Genomic DNA, 20,582 nt, shown 5'->3' on the forward strand with positions numbered 1-20,582 from the left:
CTTCTATTCCATGGAGATATTTGTTACTGAGCCCTAAGTTCTTGGCTTTCCATTTTGTCTTTCATTGGTACAATTTTGACACAAAGGTTTACTGTTTTTTAAAAATCTCACCAGTATTTAATGATAGAAAATAATCATGTACACACACACCCATAGGTGAATGCATATACATTAAATTCTTGACTCTGCCAATATCTAAATTGTGCTATTTCCTCACATTCTATGCTATCCAATGCTAATTTTTACTGTTTCTGATCTTTGTAATGAAAATTAGTTATTTTTCTATTGCAAGGTTTTTATTCATCACTTTTTTGAGGTACCATGTACTTAAAATGAGTTGCATACTATTAAGTGCACAGTTCAACAAGTTCTGACAAATGCATACGTACATGTAACTCAGAGCTCCATGAAGAGACTTAACTTTTGTGTAACTCCAGAAAGATCTCGTTGCTTCCCAGTCAACTACAGTAACTACACACACCCGGAAGAAACCATGGTTTTGATTTAATGAGCAACAGTTTAGTTTTTTCTGATCTAGAACTTTATATAGATTGAATTGTATAGTATTTTTGTGTCTGGCTTCTTTCACTAGAATAATGATTTGGAGGTTTATCCATGTTATGTATTTCAACAGTTTATCTTTTTTATTCCTGGGTAGTATTTGTTTGTACTAATATACTATAATTTCTTTACCCATTCATGTATTGATAACTCTGTGTTGCTTCCAGTTTGGAGATGTTAGGGCTACTTGAATTTTTAATTTTTAATCAGCTAAGCTCACATTATATGTGACAAACGAAAACAAAACAAAACAAAGAGACATCACAAGCAGCAAGTGTAATAACAAACCTGAAAACAAAACCCCAAAACTTTTGTGTCATTTAGGAATTCTTTTGCTTTTAAGAAATAGAATATTTGACACCTGTAACTTAAACCATAAGAACATTTGTTGTGCATTAACATGAACTTTGAAAATGCATAGTTTCAGGTGGTCCCAGAAACTCAAACATGTTATCAATGAAATGGAAATTTTTTAATTTTTGTTTCATCATCCTTGGTATATTGATTCTTCTGTATTTGCGCCCTTATGCTTGCAAGATGGCTTTTAAAGCTCCAGGCATCATGTTCCTGTTCATGGCAGAGGAAGAGGGGATGGGACAGCTCCAGCATGACCTCCTCGGTGCTTTTATAATGAAGAAACTCTCTGCCAAACTACCCACAAGCCTTCCCTTCTTGCCTCACTGTCTTGAACTATGCCTTAAGAACAGATGGGAAATGGGGAAAAATTCTCAGGTTGGTTTCCTTTTAAATAATCATCTTTCATCACTTGTAGCTGAGTCTATTATCAAACCAGACAAATTAGGATTCTGTTAGCAGAGAGACTGGAGGGAATGGCTTATAGATATGGAACTAATAGTGTTTGCCACTGTACTTTTCCTTGATCACTTTTTAATAACATATATTCCTTTTTCTTGAAATTTCCCCTTAACTTCCATCTCACACTTTTTAAAAGAAATGCAGTTCTTTCAATGGCACTCTTAGAGGTATATGCAGCAAAATGTGTGCGGAATGTGTTTGGGATGTGTGTGTGTGTGTGTGTGTTCTAAAAGAGATAGTAGATGATCAAAACAGTCTGTCTTTAGTGCAATTTGTAATGTCCAGAGTATTTTTCTCAGATTGTAGTATCTTTTCCATATTGAAGAGATGCTCTAGCAATACAAAATCCCAGTCCAACTTCACCATGTACCAGGAGGAAATATTCCCAATTCTTTATTCAACTTTGCCATATTTCCTGGGTCACTTTTGATGGAACTCAAAATATTATATTTAATTTATACCAGCTGTGTAAGAGTAACCTTGAATTTAAGATATGGTAGACTAAAAAGAAAAGCTTTTATCACAACTTCCTATGTACATTTTCATCAACTCATATGGTGCACATCTGGGCCTTTGATAGCAGTGTGTTAAAAACTCTGATATATTCAAAATTAATTTTAAAACCTTATTTTTCTTTTCTAGTCATTTAAAAAGATCAATATTAAAATAATCATGGAGTTATTTATTCATGAAATTTGAAGATAGTGATAAAAGTATTTTCTTAGAACCTAAATTTGCTACATTGAAAAATAGCTTCATTGGAAAAAAAGGCAGAAAGAAACTAACAATTATGAACACTTAAGATATTTCAGGCAGTAACCTTGGTGCTTTTCTCATTACCTTTGGCTCTGTTTTATTCAAATCGCTGTCAGGTAGATCTTATTTCCCATTTGCAAATGAGAAAACATAAGGCTCATAGAAGCTAAGTAACTTATCCTAGGTCACACACGTACACATGACACAATACAAATAAGTCTTACTAGGGGTGCAAATAAAGTTCTGTGGATTTATTATTTTCTTGATAAGTGTGTTAATAAATAGTGGGCAATTAAACAATTTATAAAAGCCAAGTGAATGAGAACATAGATTATAACAGAAAACATTTTTTCATGTTGCAGAAATAAAAAACAAAACCAAGAAAATAGAGTTTAAATGTGGACTGAATCTCATACTTTATCGTTATTTCCATCAGCAAAAAAATAGTTTCTTGTGTTTTAATATCTAGCAGTATTCACTTCTATTTCACTTAAGCTAGATGCCAGTTGGATTTAGAAAGGTTTCACTGAAAAAAACCTGCCATTCATCAGACAATTAAAATAGGTTAAAAAACACAGTTCAAGAAAAAACATGTGTAAAAGTCACTAAACTTTGATTCTAGAGCAAATGAAAAATAAATCTAAAATAAGGAAGAATCATCAAAGAATTTAACCCGTATGCATTTTGAGAGACACTGTCAAGCAAAAATGAACTTTGATAAAAGAATGGACAATAAGAGTTAGAAAAGGGTTGAGGGGCAGTGAGGCCATATGTTTAAAAGAAGAAGAAGGCAACACTAGGCTGGGTGCATAATAATGGAGGAGTGTGGCTGTTTCCGTACAGATGTGATTCACAGCCAGAGCCTTGCTGGCAAAGAAAAGGAGTGTCATGTTGCAATTATCAAAGAAAGTTAATGGACAGATGAGAAAAGACTTACATGGTCAGAGTAACAGGAGTAAGCCACTTTGGCAGAGGCCATCAGGCTACGTGCACAGCCAAAAAGTAGGTCTGAGCAGACTGATTAGTAAGTAAACTCTGAGGCAGAGGTTGGTATGTACGTGTGTGTGAGAGTATGTGTGCTGACATGCAAGTAGGAATGTTAGAAGGTATAAGAGAAACAGAACACATTTTCCCAAAATATTGATTTTATTGTCTAATAAATAATTGATATAAATATTCTTAATTATACCATGATGTAGATTGACAAACTTACATGAATTTTTAAGATAAATCAGAATTTAGCTACTCATTTAAATTGACAAGTAAAATTGTATATATGTATCATGTGTATATATATATATTTTTTTTCCCCTGTTGATTCACTTTATTTTTAAATTTTTTCAACTTTTATTTAATAAATATACTTTTCCAAAGTACAACTTTTGGATTATAGCGGCTTTTCCCCCCATAACCTCCCTCTCACCCACAACGATCCCATCACCACTCCCTCTCCCATCCCATTATTCATCAAGATTCATTTTCAATTATCTTTATATACAGAAGATCAATTTAGTATATATTAAGTAAAGATTTCAACAGTTTGCACCCACACTGACACACAAAGTATAAAGTACTGTTTGAGTAGTAGTTTTACCATTAATTCACATAGTACAACACATTAAGGAGGAGACAATTTCTGTTTTTCTGAAAAAATATAATTCTTTGCTGAACTCCTAAGCAGTTTACTATTTAATGTTATTCCTTTCATTCAAGAAAGTAGAAAATAATAAAGGACAAAAGTAGTATATTGTGATAGTCACTCATGTTTTTCTTCTTACTTGTATAGGGGAATGAGAGTCAGGACTAGATTCAGGAGAGACTATATTACTGTACCTCCCTGAAAAATAATGTGACATTACAAATAAAACACTAGATGAAGTGAGTACTCAAAGAGTGAAGTGTGTTTTCAAATTAAAAATTAGATAAATAACTGACTTTCAAAGTTCACAAAATGAAATATTTTATTTAATAGTGTTAAAGTATATTAATTGATTATCAATAATAATTGATTATTATTTAACAGTAATTTTATTAATTGAGACATGTAATATATTTCCCTTTTTTGAACATATACTTCTTGACACTTTTTAATTTAATAATAATTTAAAAATATGGATTTCTCTAGTTACCAGGGACATATTTTTATCCTTTCTATAGCATGACTAATAAAAAATTTAAATCAATAATCTAGTTAAGGGGCCAGCATTTCAGTGCTGCAAGTCAAGCTGCTACCAGTGACACTAGCATCTATGAACACTGGTTTGAGTCCACTTTTCATCGAGTTCCCTGCTAATGCAGGAAGAAAATCATGTATATATTTTTTAAAGATTTATTTATTTATTTGAGATGCAGAGTTACAGACAGATGCAAGGAGAGACAGAGAGAGAGAGAGGTCCTCTGTCTTCTAGTTCACTCCCCAAAAGGCCACAACAGCCGGAGCTGAGCTGATCTGAAGCTGAGAGCCAGAAGATTCTTCCAGGACTTGCACATGAGTGGCAGGAGGTCAAGCACTTGAGCCATCCTCTACTGCCCACCCAGGCCACCAGCAAGGAGCTGGATGGGAAGTAAAGCGGCCAGAAATCAAACCGGCACCCATATGGGATGCTGGTGTGACAGGCAGAGGCCCAGCCTATTATGGCACAGTGCTGGCCCCCATCAAAAAAATTTTTTTTGACAGGTAGAGTCACAGTGAGAGAGAGAGACAGAGAGAAAGGTCTTCCCTCTGCTGGTTCACTACCCAAATGGCTGCCACAGCCGGCACTGCACTGATCTGAAGCCAGGAGCCAGGTGCCCCTTCCTGGTCTCCCACGTGGGTGCAGGGGCCTAAGCACCCAGGCCATCCTCCACTGCCCTCCCGGGCCACAGCAGAGAGCTGGACCGGAAGAGGAGCAACCGGGACTAGAACCCTGTGCCCATACGGGATGCCGGCATTGCAGGTGGAGGATTAACCTAGTGAGCCACGGCGTGCCCTGCCCCCCCCTTTTATAAAAGATTTTATTTATTTATTTGACAGGTAGAGTTACAGGCAGTGAGAGAGAGAGAAAGGTCCCAATAAAAATTTACTCTCAGTAATGTTAAAGAATACAATAAGCTGTTGGGATATGTGTTTGACTTAATGGTTAACATGCCATTTGGGACACCTGCATCCCTTATCAGAGTGCCTGAGTTGCAGTCCTGGCTCTGCTCCTGATTCTAGCTTCCAAGTATGTACCCCTTGAGAGGCAGTCATGATGAATCAAACAGTTGAGTCCCTGCTACCTACATGGGAGACTCAGATTGAATTCCTGGCTTCCACTTTTGTCCAGGCTCTGATCCAGCTGAAGTAGGTATTGAGAGTGAATCAGCAGGTAGGAGCACTTTCTCCTTCCTCTCTCTGTGTGTCTCAAAAATAAAAATAAAATTTTAAAAGTAAATTTAAAAAAAATCAATATGTTGTTTTTACCTTAAGTCACTGCGTTACACAACAAATCTCTTGATCTTATTCCTTCTGCTAAGATAAATTACTAAACACTGAAGACACATATACTAAACACTGAAGACACATATACATTTTCCAGGTCTTTGATCCACTGGGGCTGTCCTGATTCTGAAGTACCTCTGAAGGAAGATCTGAGAAATGGCTTAGCCAAACATCAGTGAAAGCACCAACTACAACAGTTATCCTCAGAAATTATAGGTGAGTCTGTAACATACAATAACCCAATGTATTTCATTTCCACTAATTGTTTATTTTTTGTTAAATTACTAATGAATTTTGAGTACACATTCTTTTTTTGTTTTAGCTCTGAAAGAATTTAAGAGCCAAAGGAGACTGAAAGATGTCTAATATATTCTTATTTTATCATCTGAGATCCAAATAAACATGATTTAGATTTGCTTTTTGATACATTTTTCTTTCACAATTTGTTTAAATTAGTATTGATTTTTTCCCAAAGAAATCTTGTATTTAATGAGTACAAATTTCATAAATACAACTTTAGGAATATAGTGATTCTTTCCACCATACCCACTCGCCCACACCAACTCTTACCCCATCTCCTCCCTCTCCCATTCCCAGTCCCATTCTCCATTAAGATTCATTTTCAATTAACTTTACACACAGAAAACCAACTCTATACTAAGTAAACATTTCAACAATTTGCACACACACACAATTTGAGAACAAGTTTTACAGTTAATTCTCATAATACAACTCATTGAAGAGAAGTCCTGCATGGGAAGTAAGTGCACAGTGACTTCTGTTGTTAATTTAACAATTAACACTCCTATGTATGACATCAGTGATCACTCAAGGCTCTTGACATGAGCCTCCAAGACTATGGAAGCCATTTGAATCCACAATCTCCATCAGTATTTAGAAAAGACCATAAGTAAAATAGAAGTTCTCTTCTCCCTGTAGAGAATAATACATCCTTCTTTGATGGCCCCCTTTTCCCACTGGGGTCTCTCTCAGAGATCCTTCTTGCAGGACAATTTTCTTTTTTTGCCACAGTGTCATGGTTTTCCATGCCTGAGATGCTCACATGGGGCTTTTCAGCCAGACCAAAATGACTTAAGGGCTGATTCTGAGGTGAGTGCTATTTAAAGTGATCGTCATTCTATGACATGGAACAGACTGCTTCCCATGTTGGAACATTCTATCCTTTTAAATTATATCTATTATTATTATCAGACACTTGAGCTTATTTGTATGATCCCTTTAACAATTAATCTTATTATATGATCACTTTAACACTTAATATGATTACTTTAAGACTTAAGATGGCATTGTTACCATACAGATTAATGGGATTTGGGGTCCCATGGCAAATTTTTAAACTGTACCCTTAGAAGTAAGTCCATACAAATGTATATAGAACTATACAGTTTAACAGTTACAAACTTCTTCCTCCCTCTCTTATTCCCACTTGTATTTTTTACTGAGATCTATTTTTAAATTAACTTTATACATATGATTAACTCTATATTAAGTAAAGAATTCAACAAATAGTATCAAGAAGAGAAAAAAAAAACTGTTCCTTGACAGTCAAGACAAGAGCTTTTCAGGTCATTGCTTCTCATAGTGTCAATTTCACTTCTACAGGTTTTCTTTTAGATACTCTGTTAGTTATCACAGATCAAGGAGAATGTATGGTATTTGTGCCTTTGGGACTGGCTTTTTTCAGTAAGTATGATGTTTTTCAGATTCATCTATTTTGTTGCAAATGACCAGATTTCATTTTTTTTAACCAGTGTGTTATTTCTCTTTTTAGAAGGTTTTTATTTAGTGAATACAAATTTCATATGTGCAGCTTTTAGGAATATAGTGATTCTTCCTCCCATTCTGCCTTTCCACCCCGACTCCCATCCCACCTCTCACCTCCCACTCCCATTCCATTCTTAATTAATATTCATTTTTAATTGATTTTATATACAGAAGTCCAACTCTATACTAAGTAGAGATTTCAACAGTTTGCACCCACACAGAAACAAAGTATAAAGTACTGTTTGAGTACTAGTTATACCATTAATTCTTATAGTACAACTCGTTATGGACAGAGATACAACATGGGGAGTAAGTGCACAGTGACTCCTGTTGTTGATTTAACAACTGACACTCTGATTTCTAAAGTCAGTGACCACCTAAAGCTCTTGATGTGAGCTGCCAAGGCTATGGAAGCCTTTTGAGTCCACAAACCCCATCAGTATTTAGACAGGGCCATATGCAAAGTGGAAGTTCTCTCCTCCCTGCAGAGAAAAGTACATTCTTCTTTGATGGCCCCTTCTTTCCACTGGGGTCTCACTCACAGAGATCCTTCATGCAGAACAGTTTTTGCCACCATGTCTTAGCTTTTCATGCCTGAAATACTCTCATGTGATTTTCAGCCAGATCTGAATGCCTTAGGGACTGATTCTGAGGCCAGAGTGCTATTTAGAGTATTTGTCATTTTTAGCCATTGTCCTTGTCAGTCAGCTATGTGGACTGATTTCCATGTTGGAACTTTTTCTCCATTTTAATTTTATCTTTTGTTATTATCAGACACTAGGGCTAATTTATGTGATCCCTTTGACATTTAATCCTATCCATATGATCCATTCCACACTTAATATGATCATTTTATCACGTAAGATTAGATTAGATTAGTACCATCCAGCTTAATGGGATTTGGACTCCCATGGCAAGATTTTAGCTTCACCCTTAGGGATAAATCCGTGGCAATGTGTGCTGAACTGCATAGCTCCTCCCTCTCTTATTCCCACTCTTATTTTTAACTGGGATCCATTTTCAATTGACTTAATACACCTATGACTAATTCTATATTAAGTAAAGATGTTGTGGAGTTTTTTGATCTCTTTATATATTATGGTTATTAATCCTTTTTCAGTTGCATAATTTGCAAATATTTTCTCCTACCTGTCAGTTGCATTTTCCTGAGTGCTTCTTTTGCAATACAGAGCTTTTCAATTCGATGTAATGCCATTTCTTAATTTTGGCTTTGATTGCCTATGCTTCTGGAGTGTTTTCCAAGAACTCTTTCCCTGTGCCAATATCTTGCTGGGTTTTCCCCAGTGTTCTCTAACAATTTGATAGTATCAGGTGATAGATTTAGGTCTTTAATCCATCTTGAATGGATTTTGTGTAAGGTGTAGGTAGGGGTCCTGCTTCAGATGTCTGCATGTGGAAATCTAGTTTTCCCAGCACCATTTGTTGAAGAGACTGTCCTTACTCCAGGGGTTACTTTTAGCTCTTGGTCAAATATAAGTTGGTTATAGATGCTTGGATTGATTTCTGGCGTATCTATTCTGTTCCATTGATCTATCCATCTTTTTTTGTGCCAGTACCAGGCTGTTTTTTTACAACTGCCTTGTAGTATGTCTTGAAATCTGGTATTGTGATGTCTCCAGTTTTGTTTTTGTTATATAAGACTGCTTTAGCTATTTGAGGTCTCCTCTGCCTCCATATGAATATTAGCATAATTTTTCAATATTCGACAAGAATGTCTTTGGTATTTTGATTGGTATTGTATTAAATATGTAAATTGCTTTTTGCTAATATTGATTCTTTCAATCCATGAACATGGAATATTTTTCATTTGTTTTGTACCTTCTATTTCTTTCTTTAATGATTTGTAATTCTCATCATAGAGATCTTTGAGATCCTTGGTTAAATTTACTCCAAAGTATTTAATTTTTTTTTTGTAGCTCTTGTGAATTGGATTGATCTTAGAAGTTCTTTCTCAGCCATGGCATTATCTGTGCATAAAAGGTTGTTGATTTTTGTGCATTGATTTTTTAAACTTTTTTTAATTTTAATTTTTATTTTTATTTAATAAATGTGAATTTACAAAGAGCAACTTTTGCATTGTTGTGGTTTCCGCTCCCCAACCTCCCTCCCTCCTGCAGCCCCCACTCCCTCTCCCATCCCACTTTTCATCAGGTTTCACTTTCAATTAACTTTATATACAGAAGATCAATTTAGTATATACTAAGCAAAGATTTCAACAGACTGCACCCACACACCCTCACAAGATATAGAGTACTGTTCAACTAGTAGTGTTATCATTAACTCTCATAGTAAAACAGATTAAGGACAAAGATCCTACATGGGGAGCATATGCACAGTGACTCCTGTTGTTGATTTAATAGTGTATTGATTTTTAATCCTGCTACTTTACCAAATTCTTCATGGAGTTCCAATAGTCTCTTGGTGGAGTCTTTTGGATCCCCTATATATAAAATCGTGTCATCTGCAAATACGTATAGTTTGATTTCCTCCTTCACAATATGTATCCCTTTGATTTCCTTTTTTTTTGCCTAATGGCTCTGGCTAAAACTTCTAGCACTATATTGAATAGCAATGGTGAGAGTGAGCATCCTTGTCTGGTTCCAGATCTTAATGGAAATGCTTCCAACTTTTCCCCATTCAATAGGATGCTGGTCATGGGTTTGTCATAAATTGTGTTGAGGAATGTTCCTTTTATGTCCAATTTGCTTAGAATTTTCATCATGAAAGGGTGTTGTATTTTATCCAATGCTTTCTCTGCATCTATTGAGATAATCATGTAGTTTTTATTAAGCAATTTGTTAATGTGATGTATCACATTGATTGATTTGCAAAATGTTGAACCATCCCTGCACACCAGGGACAAATCCCACTTACTCTGGGTGAATAATTTTTCTGATGTGTTGTTGGATGTGATTGATTGGAATTTTTTGAAGATTTTTGCATCTATGTTCATTAGGGAAATTGGTCTGTAGTTCTCTTTGTTGTGTGTATTCTGGGTTTAGGAATTAAGGTGTTCTGGCTTCATAGAAAGAATTTGGGAGGATGCACTCCCTTTCAATTGTTTTGAATACCTGGAGAAGAATTGGAGTTAGTTCTTCTTTAAATGTCTGGTAGAATTCAGCAGTGAAGCCATTCAATCCTAAGCTTTTCTTTCTTGGGAGGGTCTTTATTACTGATTCAATTTTTGTCTTGGTATTGGGTCTGTTTAGGTTTTCTGTCTTCATGGCTCAATTTATGTAGGTTGTATGTGTCCAGGAATCTATTCATTTCTGCTTGGTTTCCCAGTTTGTTGGCACACAACTCTATTTTTTAAAGATTTATTTATTTATTTGAAAGTCAGAGTTACACAGAGAGAAGAGAGGCAGAAAGAGAGAGAGAGAGAGAGAGAAAGAGAGAGAGAGAGGTCTTCCATCTGATGGTTCACTCCCTAATTGGCCACAATGGCTGGAGCTTCCCCGATCTGAAGCCAGGAGTCAGGATCTTCTCCTGGGTCTCCCATGCAGGTGCAGGGGACCAAGGACTTGGGCCATCCTTTATTGTTTTCCCAGACCATAGCAAAGAGCTGGCTGGGATGTGGAGCAGCCGGGTCTCAAACTGGTGCCCATATGGGATGCTGGTGCTTCAGGCCAGAGCTTTTACCCACTGCACCACAGCACCAGCGACAGCATACAACTCTTTGTAGTAATTTCTGATTATTCTTTTTATTTCTTTTGTGTCTGTTGTTACATTTCCTTTTTCATATCTAATTTTATTGATTTGGGTCTTCTCTCTCCTTTTTTTTTGTTAGTTGGGCCAACGGTGTGTCGATTTTGTTTATTTTTTTAAAACCAGCTCTTAATTTTGCTGATCTTTTGTATTTTTGTTTCAATTTTGTTGATTTAATCTCAAATTTTAATTATTTATTTTCTCCTATTAGTTTTGGATTTGGTTTGCTGTTGGTTTTCTAGATCCTTGAGTTGCATCAATAGCTCATTTATTTGGTGCTTTTCCAATTTCTTGATGTAGGTGTCAATTGTTATGGACTTTCCTCTTAACACAGCATTTGCTGTATCCCATAAGTTTTGGTATGTTGTATTGTCATCTTCATTTGCTTCAGAAATTTTTTGATTTCTCTTTTAACTTCTTCTATGACCCACTATTCATTCAGGAGCATGCTGTTCAGTCTCCATATGTTTGCATATGTTCTAGAGTTTCCTGAATTGCTAATTTCCAGCTCCATTCCATTGTGGTCCAAGAAGATGCTTGGTATGATTTCATTTTTTTTTTTAATTTGCTGAAACTTGCTTTATGGCCTAGCATGTGGTCAATCCTTGAAAAGTTCTATGCACTGCTGAGAAGAATGTGTATTCTTTAATTGTAGGATGAAAAGTTCTGTTAATATCTGTTAGGTCCATTTGGCCTATAGTGTCAATTAACTCTGCTGTTTCCTTGCTGACTTTCTGTCTGATTGATCTGGTCATTTCTGGTACTGAACGTCCCAATTATTATTTCATTGAAGTCTATGTCTCCCTTTAGACCATTAACTTTTCTTTTAAATAGCCACCTGCCCTGTAATTAGGTGCATATACGTTTATAACAGTTAAATCTTCCTGTTGAATTAATCCCTTAATCATTGCGTAGTGCCCTTCTTTGTCTCTTTTAACAGTTTTTGTGTTAAAATCTATTTTGTCTGATATTAGGATGGCTACACCAGCTCTATTTTGGCTTCTTTTAGCAATGAATATCATTTTCCATCCTTTCACTTTCAGTCTGTGTGCATCTTTGTTGGTGAGATGTGTTTCTTGTAGGCAGCAAACAGATAGGCTTTATTTTTTAATCCATTCAGCCAATCTGTGTCTTTGAACTGGAGTTTTGAGGCCATTTACATTCAATGTGATTATTGATAAGTAACTTCTTTGCTCTGCCACTTTTCCATAAATATTCCTATTTCTTTACTTTGGATTTCCTTTGTACTTTTACTGGGAAATTTCCTTCCTTTACCTTCTTTTGTAGTTTTAATCATATTTCTGTTTGCAGCACATCCTTAAGCATCTTCTACAGGGCTGGATGGGTGGCAACAACTTGTTTCAATTTCTATTTGTCATGGAAAGTCTTTATTTCACCTTCAGTCAAAAATGAGTGATTTGCAGGGAATAGTATTCTGGATTGACAGTTTTTTCTGTTAATACTTGGAATATATCTTGCCATTCTCATCTAGCCTGTAGGGTTTCTGATGAGAAGTCAGTTGTGAGTCTAATTGGAGATCTTCTGATAGTAATCTGGCATTTCTCTTGTACACATTTTAGAATCTTTTCTTTATGTTCTGCTGTGGAGAGTTTGATTAAAATGTGTTGTGGTGAAGATCTTTATGGTCATGTCTAATAGGAGTTCTATGTGCTTTCTGTACTTGGATTTCCCTTTCTTTCTATAAATTAGGGAAATTTTCTGTCTTTATTTCACTAATAAGGCTTCTATTCCTTTCTCTCTTTTCAATCATTCAGGAACTCTTAGAACCCATATTTTAGATCATTTGACAGTATCTTGTATATCACCAACAGTGATTTTAATTTTCCAATTTCTTCTCCTTGTGTTTGGTCTGACTAAAAAATTTCCTTTGCTTTGTCTTCTAAGTCAGATATTCTTTGTTTTGCTTCACTGACTCTTTTGTTAAGGCTTTCCAATGAATTTTTTATCTTTTTCTATTGAATCCTTCATTTCCAAGATTTTGTTTTAATTTCTCTTTCAGATCTCAATTTCATGGGAGAAATTTTTTTAATGTCATGTATAGATTTCATTAGTTCATGCATTTGCTTCAACTTACTTCTAAGTAATCCTAGATCAACTTTTTGAATTCCATGTCTGGCATTTCTTCAATTTCATCATCTTCACAATCTAGTATTGAAATGTTGTGTTCTTTTGTGTGCATCATGTTGTCTTCCTTATTCTTGTTTCTTAAATTGGTTCATTTTTTATTTGGCATTTGTGGAGATTCTCATTAATTTTTTCTTTGTTTTTTGTTTGTTTGTTTGTTTGTTTTGTTTTGTTTTTGCTGTAGTGGCTTTTATCTTTGGACTAAGTCTGTGTGGATTAGTGCAGTGTCTGCTTTCATGGAATACCTAGAGGTATTGGTGGGTGTGGCCAATGAGTTCTCTCCAGTGCTCCAGGGTGAAGGGTGTGTCTAAGATGACACACCCAGGTTTGGCATGGTAAATCTCCCCCCACCCTTTTTTTTAATCAGAGGGGAGGTTTGTTCTTATCTGTTGGCATAGACTCAGCTGAGCTTCTCTCCTCAAAGGAAACCAGTGCCTTGGTGCTAGCCCCAGTGGGTATATTATTTGTCTGCTCTGCCACAAGGAGCACACAAAAGATCTGTGCAGCCCTCAGTGTAAGCCCAGATTCCTCAGCAATATCTCTTGTCAGCTAACCAGGGGGATCTGATTTGTGGAGCCTCCCACAGTGACTGCCCAATGTCTCAGACACACTCTGAGTCTCCCACAAAACCTCAGTGTACTCACAGTCCTGGCACACAAGCCTCCCAGTCATGAGCACCAAGCACCCTGTCTGTTCTCCCTACCAGAGTCAGGAGTATCTGCTTGGCTGGTTGCTGGGCATGGACTTGAGCTGGTGCAGCTGTTTCGTATACCCAAAATGGCACCAGCTCTCTATCAGCTTATTAGAGGACACTGTTGCGGGGTGATTGGGGAGAGAGAAAACATGTCCCTCCTTTGTTTTTTCTCCTCTTGTTTGGCAGGTATATTATCCCCCATGGGGCTCCAAGCCAGATTCCCTCTAGGCTCTATTTGCAGCTTTTTTTTTGCCAGTGGCTTGGGCTGCTGCAGTCTGGTCTCAACTCACTCTCCAATGCTGGTGTGGAGGCTTTCAACTGCTGGGGTCCTGGGTTGTGCATGTCCTTACCCTCCACATAGGTCCACTATGCCCTCCAATTTGCATTTGCTCTGATGTTTTTTTCCTAACTCTTCCTGATACTGCACTCTTTATACTTTTTAAAAATTGTCTTCTCCTAGACTATAGCAGCAAGTTCCCTCCCTATTCTGCCATCTTACTCCCATCCAGCATTGATTTTTAATCTTTGTCTTTAAGTTGTTGAAATTGGGTCCTAGTTTGTCAACCTGAATTCACTAGAACAAAAAAAACCCCTCTCTTTCCCCCCTTCTTTTCTTAGAAAAGGAATGATAAAGTGATTATCATTAGGGCAATGAAATATCTGCATATTCAGAATAATTAGCACTTTATTTTCTGGTAAAGCAGGAGGCCTTGAGATTTGGGAAATGATATTCATTCATTTATTCATGCAATCCATGTTTTCTTGATTAAAAAGAAGTATAATCTTGTATATAAGATGTTATTTTACACTATGTATTTTTTTAAATATTATTTATTTGAAAGATTTACAGAGAGAGGGAGAAACAGAAAGAGAGAGAGAGAAAGCAAGAGAAACAGCTTCCATCCACTGGTTCACTCCCCAAGTGGCTGCAACGACTGGACAGAGCCTAGCCAGGCCAAAGCCAGGAGTCAGGAACCAGGAGCTTCATCTGGGTCTCCCAAGTGGGTGGCAAGGGCCCAAGTACTTGAGCCATCCTCCATTGCTTTTTTCCAGGCCTTACCAGGGAGCTTGATGGGAAATGGAGCAGCTGGGACACGAATGGATGCTCATATGGGATGCCAACATTGGTATGAATGTAGGGGGTGGTTTTACCCATTAATCCACACTGCCAGCCCCTATATTATGCATTAAAAGACAGAATTACAGAGAGGCTGATGCAGAGAGAGAGAGGTCTCCCTTAGGATGTACCCCATGTGAAGAGATAGATAGGTCTGGGCCTCTTAACTTAGAAAGCCTAAAGCCCAACAGATTATTATCAAGCCCCTTCTATCAGGTTCTATTTGCTTCTCAATCAGAAAACTTAATTGTAGCTTAGACAGCACCTTTCTTAGCTCCTCTAATAATGACTCTGTCCTTTGTTCTAGACCCTGTCTAGCGTACTTGGGCCTCATTTCTTTGTAATCATAACCTCTACTCTACCACCAATGGCTCTACTCCCAACCTGTGTGTACTGATGGTCCTCTTCCCCACTTAATGCTGTATAATTGTTCAAAATTTCTCTACAGACAAACCCCTCTACCTACAAAAGATGAGTGACTTTTCTCCCAGTCTTGGCTGGAATCAGCTTTCTGGTCTGTTGGGTGTTCCCCAATAAACACTTTCCCTTAAAAAAAAAAAAAAGATGGAGGTGCTTCTCTCTGAAGTGTATATAAAGAGAATTGGAAATGAATCTTGATGTGAATGGAAGGGGAGAGGGAGCGGGAAAGGGGAGGGTTGCTGGTGGGAGGGAAGTTGGGGGGGGGAAGCCATTGTAATCCATAAGCTGCACTTTGGAAATTTATATTCATTAAATAAAAGTTAAAAAAATAACAAATATCCAAAAATAATGAATAATTATGAAGAGTTAGGGCCAACTTATATCCTCAGAGGGCACAATCTCTGAGACTACCTCATTTCTGGTAGCTATTTCAGATAGGGTGTTCCAAAAGCTACTTTCAGGATTGAAAATTCACTGGAAAGACTCACAGGACTCACTGGAAACTATTATACTCACAGTTCCAGTTTATTACCGAAAAGGATACAGATTAGAGTTGACCAGAGGAAGAGGCACATGGAGCAGACTCCAGCAGGGTTTCAAACATGAATCTTCCATTGTCTTTTTCCAGTGAAATCAGGATGTGTTACCTCCCTGCACTGTTGTGTTAATATACATGGACTATTGCCAAACAGAGAAGCTTATCAAATTTTGGTATTCACTGGGACTTCCTTAGGCAGGCCTGATTGATTGATTTCCCTAATGGTTTATTTCAACCTTTATATTGACTGAAACTGTAAGATCCAAAACTCCCACCCTAAATTAAATTACTGGGCTTTCTGGCATAGCTGGTGTCCATTCTAGGACAGTTGGGTGTGACTGGTCCCACCCTATTCAGTTCCTGCCCTAAACAAGGACAGATCTATCAGATATGACATAGATTACTTGCCAGAAACCAAAGGCCAGACCTCTCACAGGGCAAGCCAAATACTTTATTGTGCAAGTCACCACATGGCCTTTGGCCAAGGCTCTCTTATAACAAATCATGTTTGTCTAAACAGCTTCTTTTGATATAGGACTTGTGACAGATATAGCTCTAGTATCACTAAAAATATACATAACATTTGGAGTATCCAGCATCCTAATGGCTACTTCAACTGGAGGTATCAGCTGTTGCATATGTCATACTTTTATCCTTTAACCTAATATTATTTGTATCTTATGATAAACTTGTATAGAATATTTATTATAGAAATTGGGTGATTTAAATAAAATATATATTTCTTATGGCTTTGGGGGCTAGGGAGTTCAGGATCAAGATATTGGCAGATTTGGTATCTAGTGAGGGCCCACTTTCCTGGAAAATTCTTCTTGCTATGTCCTCACTTAATGAAAAGAGGGGAAACTAACTATTTAGGTCTCTTCTCCAAAGGCTCTAATCCTATTCATGAGACCTCCACTTTCAGGATCTAATTGTTTCCCCATAGCCTCATCTCCAAAAACCACTGCATCAGGGTTGGATTTTAACATGTGAATTTGAGGGCCACATAAAGATTCAGTCTAGAGCATTCTGCTTCTGGCTTCCTAAAACTCATGTCATTATCAGGTGAAAAACACATCCATTGGGGCTGGCGTGGTGGCTGAGTGGGTAAAGCTGCCTTGTGAGATGCTGGCATCCCATGTGGGCTCTGATTCAAGAACCAGTTGCTCTACTTCCAATCCAGCTCCCTGATAATGGCCTGAGAAAAGCAACAGAAGATGATCCAAGTACTTGGGCCCCTGCCACCCATGTTGGGGGCCTGAAAGATGCTCCTGGACCCAGGCTTCATCCTGGCCCAGCCTGGACCATTGCCACCATCTGGAAAGTGAACCAGCATATGGAAGTTCTCTCTCTGTCTCTGTCTCTCCCTCTTTCTCTGTAACTCTAACTTTCAAATAAATACATAAATAATTTTTTAAAAAAGAAAAGCACATACATTTTATTTGGGATACCTTGCAACATCTTAATCTGTAATTTATTATAAAGTCTGAATTCAAAATATTCATCTAAATCAGATAAGGATGAGATTAAAGATATGAGTCATCCTGTGGTAAAATTCCTTACTAGTTGTGGAGTTACAAAACTACACAAGTTAGGAGCTTCCAAAGTACAACAATATGTCCGGCATAAGATGGACATAACCATTCCAAAAGGGAAAAGTAAACTAGAAGAAAGGTGTGACAAGTTCCAAGCAAGTCCAAAGCAAAATGCGTGATTTCTTAGGGTTCAAAAAGAATTCCCTTTGGCTTCCTACTCTGCCATCCAAGACCACTGAAGCAGAAGTCTCATCTTGCAAATACTCAGAGGTAGCAGTGTCACCCTTAGAGCTCAATGGGAATGAGGCCCATCCTGTGGCCTACCCATGCCACCTTCTCTTTTGACGTAAGGGGCGGGGTCATACTCTCAGGACTCCATTGCGTGCGGGTGTGCATGGGCTGTGTGGAGCTTGTCGCTGGTCCCTGGCTATTTTGGAACAGATTCTAAGTCACTGGCTAAAATGTCAAGTCACCTGGTTTAGCTATGAAAGTCCTCGGAGCTTCAGGGATTGTATCAGAGTGGCTTGCCGCAAAGTTTCACAGACCTGCATCTGCAGCATTGAAAATATGGAAAACGTCAGTTCCTTCAGAGCTAAGGGTAGAGCCTGGATCAGAGTGGTACTCAGAGAGAAGCATTTATCCGAATATATCTCCACAGCCCTGGGAGACTTCAAAACAACCAGGAGATTTTATGAAGATGGAACAATTGTTTTGGGTGAGGAAGTAAATATGCTTGCTGGCATGCTGCTTGAACTCAATGCTATCGATTTCAGCTTTTGCCCAAGGAAGAGCGATTGGACGGCCACTTTCCTGCTATTATAGACTATACACCATATCTGAAGTTTACCCAAAGTTCTGATAATATCAGCAGTGACGAGGAGGAGCTGAGGACTTTGGGTAGCAGTGGTAGTGAAAGCAGGACTCCAGAGAATGTGGGGCCTCCATTCATCACGGATGAGAACAGTTGGTTCAAAAATGAGAAGGCTTTTAAAAAATTTTATAGATCCTCCAAACTAGTAATTCATTGCAAACTGTACATATTTACTCTTCAACTGATGTTTTATATACTTAAGTGTATCTTAGTGACCAGAGAATAAATTCAATGTTTTATTCTAGATACTTAATGTATTTTCTTTGCTTCATTTTTCAGTAAGTAAATTTTCAGACTATTTATTAGCTTCATATTTTTATTAATTTCTTAAGTCCTAATGTTTAAATGTCTTGTTTTCAGTATCTGGGGAAGGTTCTCAAGCTGCATTTCACAGTGGCTTATTACATTTTTCTTCAGCATTTATTATTTAGCACCAGCTTAACATTCCACTTAACATTTTATAAATTTTGTAGGAATGCCTAAAAAGGCAATTATTAACTTAATTTGCTAGGGCCATGGGGAAAGTATTTTATATGAATATGAGTAAAATTGAATAAACTTATCTTTGTTTTCCCAAGATTTTCTTAAAAGCTTATCTACTAAAAATATGATCAAGTATGTCTCAAAAGTTGGAAACACTTTAAAATTAGATCGAATGTTTAAAAAGTATATCAGGAAGGATTACAAGTTTGAAGATTTGAGAATCAGTGGGTAATCAATCAGTGGGTAATCACTATACTTAACAGTAAATTTTATACATCTGACATAAAGTGCTTTTTCTTGTATGCAAAAATGGTGTCATGTATGTTTCCCAGTTTCTATCACTAATCATGCCATTGACCCATTTAAACACTGATGTTAAAAATTTGTACACTTTTAAGGTAAATTAATTTTCTTCTAATATATATAATCTCCATTTTAAATCTTTCTGCAATTTTTGAAACAGCTACATTTGTCCCTTAAAATTCTACCATATTGAAAGTGTATGAAGTATATTTTCTGTAGTAAATAATATGAGGAAAACATGATTAGTTGTGCCAAAGAAGTTTTATATATTGTTTACATGAAGAGTTCACAGTTCTGATTGGGGGCTTCATATGATATTTTTTTATTAATAAAACATCCAATCTTAGTAGTTTTGGCATATAAAGGAATATTCCTTCTAAAACAATGCATTTTATTGGGAAGGGGCAGGAAAAACTTACATTCATTCTTTGCATTAGAAATTTAAGAGTGTGGTGGTTCTCTACAATACTTAGAGCCTAGTCTCATAATTTGGAATTTAAGATAACAAATAGTAACAAGGCCCATCTTACATATGACAGTCCAAACAGTGCCTTTTCAAAGGAGGCCTGGAAACCACCCTGAAAATAAGTTATCTTAGATATGTCAGAAAATACTCAGAGCTTTATATCTGTAGTTTAAGACTTTAATATTTGTAGAAGTGCAGATATTATTGAGAAATGGTACCTTTAATCTGTTCTCAATCTGTTTACATTGTTGTTAGTGAGGTATCAAAGGCAGCATTTAACCAGCATGGGCGATGGAAGGAAGAAATACAGTGAGAACAACGGACATTTTGGGAAGGAGTGAAGAAATAGATAATGAGAACTTTGAAAATTTTACACTGGCCTTGAGCACTACTGATCTTTCCTAAGAATGATCAGAATATTTAAATGCTTTATCATTCATAGTCCACTCTCAATATTTATGACATTTATGAATCTTTAGTAGTTTAAAAATGTTAAATTTCTTCCATGCATTTTTATAATGTAAAATGAAATCCAACATTGAATACTTTTTCAGATTTCTCCAACATATACAGTAACTTGTGTTACTTAACATGCTACTAAGTGCAGATTTAAACATGACATCTGAGGATCATTACCTTTCCTCCTTTCTGCAAGCTCTTGGTGTGAAATTCATCTGCTACTGTGAAATTTGGTTTCCACACAGTTCCTTTCACATTGGTTGGAGATAGTTTGTTAGCGTTTGCACGAGGAAACAGCCTATGTCTCATTCTTCAATTTTAGTGGTATTGCACGAGGAAACAGCCTATGTCTCATTCTTCAATTTTAGTGGTAATGTTTATTTTTCACAATCTTCACCCCAAAAGAATGCTGAATTATGTGCTAATATTTCCACGTTACTTGTTGCC

At 36.8% G+C, this 20,582-nt stretch overlaps 1 protein-coding gene across 1 annotated transcript; it reads left to right on the forward strand.

The window, feature by feature from the left end:
• Window positions 1-1,098: 1,098 nt before the first annotated feature.
• Window positions 1,099-18,650, forward strand: LOC133762451 (RUN domain-containing protein 3B-like). Its single transcript, XM_062195447.1, is given in 3 exon segments — window positions 1,099-1,293; window positions 17,905-18,331; window positions 18,334-18,650. Coding segments are annotated over 3 exon segments (939 nt in total).
• Window positions 18,651-20,582: the final 1,932 nt, after the last annotated feature.

This window comes from Lepus europaeus, chromosome 1 (genome assembly GCF_033115175.1).
Source record: "Lepus europaeus isolate LE1 chromosome 1, mLepTim1.pri, whole genome shotgun sequence".
In the NCBI taxonomy this organism is placed as follows: domain Eukaryota; kingdom Metazoa; phylum Chordata; class Mammalia; order Lagomorpha; family Leporidae; genus Lepus; species Lepus europaeus.